The sequence below is a fragment of the Thunnus maccoyii genome, chromosome 18, assembly GCF_910596095.1.
Source record: "Thunnus maccoyii chromosome 18, fThuMac1.1, whole genome shotgun sequence".
Classification (NCBI taxonomy): Eukaryota; Metazoa; Chordata; class Actinopteri; order Scombriformes; family Scombridae; genus Thunnus; species Thunnus maccoyii.
In genome coordinates this window covers 2400030-2405237 of record NC_056550.1, presented here as the reverse complement: position 1 = coordinate 2405237, position 5208 = coordinate 2400030, and the positions used below count along the sequence as shown (strand labels likewise).

At 41.1% G+C, this 5208-nt stretch overlaps 1 protein-coding gene across 1 annotated transcript; it reads left to right on the top strand.

Moving 5' to 3' along the window:
* The first annotated feature begins 1060 nt into the window (after positions 1-1060).
* LOC121883841 (ADP-ribosylation factor-like protein 4D) lies at positions 1061-4695 on the top strand. Its single transcript, XM_042392295.1, has 3 exons — positions 1061-1284; positions 2015-2689; positions 3673-4695. Exons 2-3 carry the CDS (start codon positions 2246-2248, stop codon positions 3835-3837), a joined length of 609 nt encoding a protein of 202 aa, XP_042248229.1. The 5' UTR covers positions 1061-1284; positions 2015-2245; the 3' UTR covers positions 3838-4695.
* The last annotated feature ends 513 nt before the right edge of the window (positions 4696-5208 follow it).

The following is a 5208-nucleotide window of genomic DNA, read 5'->3' as shown; positions in this document are numbered from 1 at the left end:
ATGCTGGAAAAAAATCTATCTTTTGTGTCAGAGTGCTCCGAATTAAATTACACACACACACACACATTGGTAAGAGAGTACAGGCTGTGTTACTCTTACCACCTAAGATATCTGATAAAAATCTTGATATGATCAAAATTTATGTTACGTTATTGTGTGCACATCTGTACCATCCGCTTGATCGTGTTCTGATCTGTCACACTGATGTAGATCTAGTTCTGTGTATTAGTTCAGTGTTTTATGTCTTTTTCAAATCAGGTGCAGTAACCTGAGGAGGTTACATTTACTCATGTACTGTATTTCGGTACAATTTTCAGGTACTTTAAGTTGACTTGGGTATTTCCATTAATGTTATTTTCTACTTCACTACATTTCAGAGGTATGTTCTGTACTTTTTATTTATACTATGTTTATTTGAGAGCTATATTTTGCAGGTACTTTGCAGATTAAGATTTTACATTCAAAACAGATCATCAGTTTTTGAAGTACAATAATTGCTACGTAACTATCCAACAGCATAAAGTAGTTAAAATGACCATCTGCGATTGTAAAATGCTGCTTATACAATGTCACAGTAATAAGAAATAATCCAATAATGTATATAATAAAACACTGACAGGTCTGAGATTAAAAAATATGATGCATTGTTACAGATTAACTACACAACAGTGTATAAAGCAGTTAAAATTAACTCCACATTGACCAGCCTAAATGCTGTACACTTAAATGCATCAGTAATGATAAAAACCCAGTAAAGGTATACACTAAGATAATTTTCTAATGCAGCACTTTTACTTGAAATTTAGTATTTGTACATTGTAGTATTGCTAGTTTTACTCAGTGTGAATAGTCTTACTTCCACCACTGCCTACTACCACACAACGTCACAACATTATTTTATCTTGATTGTGCTTCAAAACAGAGTTTATATAAATGATTCCACGAGTCACAAAGATCCATCGTGTGACGAAAATGATGAGCCCACAGGGACATGATAGTAATTGGAAAGGACTTTTCATTTAAGGACCGTTTCTGTTTGCCATGTTTCCCAGTACCCCCCCTTCCCCGTGTGACGTCAGCAGCGGGGGGTTGGGCGTGCTTTTCTCCGGCTTTACTTCTCTTCTGCATCAGTCTTCGCCTGATAACCGGAGAGTCTCACAGCACGACGCTCTGCTGCTTGGAAAACAAATCGGGATTACTTCTACTGTACAACTTGGATATTTTCAGAAATTCGTCGCACTGCAACAATGTTGACTAGTTTAAAGAGTGCGGAAATGCTGACAGGTGAGATATATTATTAAACTTAAAGCAAAATCAAAAATAACCAACCGTCTGTTGACTTTGTTGGAGCGCGGACACGCTCGTGACATACCAGACTAGCCTTAATTGTCAATAGGCTTTTTAAATTGTAACTTCGCAGCTATATTGCAGTTTATTACAAACATATTTAAAGCATACGTTTTTAAAAAAAATATTTTTATTATCAAATTCCCTAACAACTTTTGTGTGTGACTGTTTTAAAGCGGGACACTTCAAATAGGACCTAATACAGACTCTGCGGTTTCGGGGATTAACGTTAATTAGCATGTTAGCAATACGAGGGTCAGCACAGGCGCTGCAGGATTTCTGGCTCTTTTTGATCCTTGTTTTTCCAGTTCTGTGCAGGACAAAGCTAGAAACAGAAAACACTACAGTTGCTGACAATGCCCCCTACCTTCACCGTGCAGTCTGCATCGGGACAAAAGCTTACCAGCAGTTTACAACAAAAGCCTTTTAAATGTCTAACCTCTTCTTTTTATACAGTAGCACAATTTTAGCCGTATCTAATAAAGTGCATTAACATTTTAAAAAGTAAGAAAATCTAAGATGGATTTATCATTTTGTTCACTTAATGGTGGAACAGTGGATTGGAGCGGCACTAATAAATCTGGGCCAGTCTAATTACTGACAGCCCAGTGCTCTTGTTAAAATAGCTGACTCATGTTTTCCTCCCCCTCTGCTTTTTTCTCTCCAGGTCGTCAGTGACTGCAGCTGGAGGTCTCCTGCACCAGGCTTTGAAGTGAGGCCAGGAGTGTGACCTGCTCTCCAGACAAACACACTCCTCCTTGTCCCTCCACACGTACTTTTTTCGCTGCCAGCAACAGGAAAACAGCAGTAGCGGGAGTTTAAAGGGAAGACCTGTCAAAGGAAATAATTTAGCCCTATAAATCCTCAGACGGATTATTCCACTAAACAGGACTCAAACATGGGGAACCAGTTAACAGAAATTGCCCCCAACACCCCATTTCTCCCGAGCTTCCAGTCCCTGCATGTCGTGGTGATTGGTTTGGACTCTGCAGGGAAAACTTCCCTCCTCTACAGACTAAAGCTGCGGGAGTTTGTTGAGACCATCCCAACTAAAGGCTTCAACATGGAGCGGATTAAAGTGCCCATGGGGAACTCCAAAACCAACACCACCACTTTCCAGGTGTGGGACGTCGGTGGTCAGGAGAAACTCAGGCCCCTCTGGAAGTCGTATACCAGGAGGACGGATGGGCTGGTGTTCGTGGTGGACGCAGCCGAGACGGAGCGTATGGAGGAAGCCAAGGTCGAGCTCCACCGGATCACACGGTCAGCAGAAAACCAGGGGGTACCTGTGCTGGTTCTGGCAAACAAACAGGACCTGGATGGAGCCATGTCAGCATTAGAGGTAATTATAGTTAAACTAACACACTGCTGATCTGTACTTTCTTTGCCAAAATATGTCCAATCACTCGAATGTTGAAACCTGTTAAATACATAAAGTTGGCATTGAATGTCTTTTTCCCCACCCCCTTATTCTTTGATCACATAGTTGGTTAAAATGCAATTTTGCCAATTTCAGACAATTCTATTTTGGCAAAGATCTTTTGTGACAGAGCTTCTTTTGTTAAATTATTACATGCTTTTATAGAAAAGTATTTCTTAAAGTTAAGATATTGAAAAGAAGCAATTTTAGTGTTAGTACCAAAACTTGCGTATCCCGTTGGCATCCATTTCTCACGCACGGGACCCTGAACATTACTGAGTTTGATTTCTCCCGGGTGAAGATCAGATGATACTTTACTGTCATCTGCACGTGTCTGAATGCAGACGTCTCTGAAAACGTGCAGATGTGACTGTATTAGAGCATCACACATGCTGACTGCACATGTATGAACATGTCCTCCATCCCAACAGTTCAGCATAATAAACAAATCTGAACTGCTGTCCTTTCTACTCTGGAGTGTATCTGACCTTTTAAGATGTCATGGCTCTCTGTGCTCAGACACAGATGTGCCCCACATCATGATGGCTTAAACCAATACTATAATTTAGTTTATTATATGTATTTTATTTTAGTTGATTTTGGTATCATCGTTAAACTCTTCCTGTTGTGAAGAAAGCAGAGACTATCTGTTCAGGACTTGTACAACAGGTCTGGACCACCCGTACATTCTGTTAGTACCGAAGAGAGAAAAAAAAAGTACAAGAAAATTGATGAAGGCCACAGATTTTCTTAAATCACGTGCCTCTTAAAAGCAAATCTGTTTGTATGTGTGGTTCTTGCATTAGGCCCGTTGAATTTTGGCAGCCATCAGCAGGGTTGTATAAAAATAAAAATATCTTCCCATATTTGTCACTAACCTCCTGTCTTGTGCTCCTGTGTTTCAGGTAGAGAAGGTGCTGGCCCTCCATGAGCTCAGCTCATCCACGCTGCACCACACACAGAGTTGCTCGGCACTGGATGGCCAGGGCCTGCAGCCCGGCCTGGAGAAACTCTATGAGATGATCCTGAAGAGGAAGAAGATGCTTCGACACAGCAAGAAGAAGAGATGAAGGGGAGGATGGCAGCAGTAGTGGGGGTAGACGTTACTTTGTGTACCACTACTAGTCTGAGGATCTCCTCAGCGGTCATGCTTTTGACCCTTCTGACTTTTGGAAGGAAGCCTGTCAGGCCTTCAGACGAGTTAGGACGTTTCCAACCAAGTTTTAACTTTGGCTCTGAAGTCTGTGCCAACTGTTGAAAGCTTCCTGCATCTTCTGAACATTCGGACAGACCTGCATCCTTTGGGATTGTTTTGGCTCCTGAGCACTCTTCCCTCTCCTCATCTCCCATCCATAAAGGAGCACAACAAAGAGACATACAGCTCCAGTGGGACAGTACAGGGGGACAGTGGGATAGACAGATTAAAAACCTGTGCAATATATGATGAACACTCACTGATGCACTCACTCCAACATTGAAGGATATTTTGTACCAAGGCCCGGCAGGCCTAGCTCGAGCATAATTCCTGTTCCTTTCACCAACTTTAAATGTTCCACTTTACTATAAATCTTTACGTTGCATGATGTTCACCCAAATTCCTGCTTGGGAATATTAAGACAACACTTTTGTTGATCAAAAGAAGACTATCAATATTATTATTCTAGGTTAGAAGTTTCCCAGTGTTGAGTTAGGTATGCCATTGGGACTACAGTTGAGACGTGCCACAAGTGAACGAACATGACGTTTACAGACTGAGGCTGCTGTATCCAGCCGTGCAAGTTAAGATTGTTTTTCACTCTTCACCAAAGTTGTCACAGTTCAATGTATTTCAGGATTGGTTGGCTGGTTAGTTCAAACAAGAAATTGTTTTTACATCGTGTACATATTGTTTTGTAAAATGTCAACAAATGAATAAATTATTGAGCAACTTTTGGATTTGTTTTTTTGAAAACCTGCCTGTTTATTACTGTAAGTGTGATTGATTACACAGCTGAGAACATGAGTTGTATAGTACCGTTAAAAATGGTACTATCCAGCCATTAAAAACAGTACTATACGCCGTTTTATTAGTACCAGTACTTCAAGAATGACAGTGTTTTAATAAGAGCTATATTTCCTATGAGTTGCATCGATGTGTGTGTGCAGCGCTCTGCTTCCAATCCCTGCAGGCGCAGTAGGCATGCAGACCATGTTTTTTTTTTCACTCATATGCACGCTGCAGCTTTCATGGTGACAGAACGAGAGGAATGGCTGCAAGTACAAGTGCTCTGGCCGACCACGTCCATGGCTTGTTGACAAAATAAACACATGGAGCGAAATTTGGCATTATTTCACTTATATAGCCTACAGTCAGGGCAAGCCCGTCTGTAAAAGATGTTTTAAACCCACACAGACCAAGAGAGCCAACACCAAATGTGATAGATAACATAATCACATGCCCT

Bases quoted from the DNA above. Each gene is read 5' to 3' on its own strand.
- LOC121883841 (XM_042392295.1), top strand. From the start codon at position 2,246: ATGGGGAACCAGTTAACAGAAATTGCCCCCAACACCCCATTTCTCCCG. The intron at 2,690-3,672 runs GTAATTATAGTT...CCTGTGTTTCAG, and splicing joins GAGCCATGTCAGCATTAGAG to GTAGAGAAGGTGCTGGCCCT.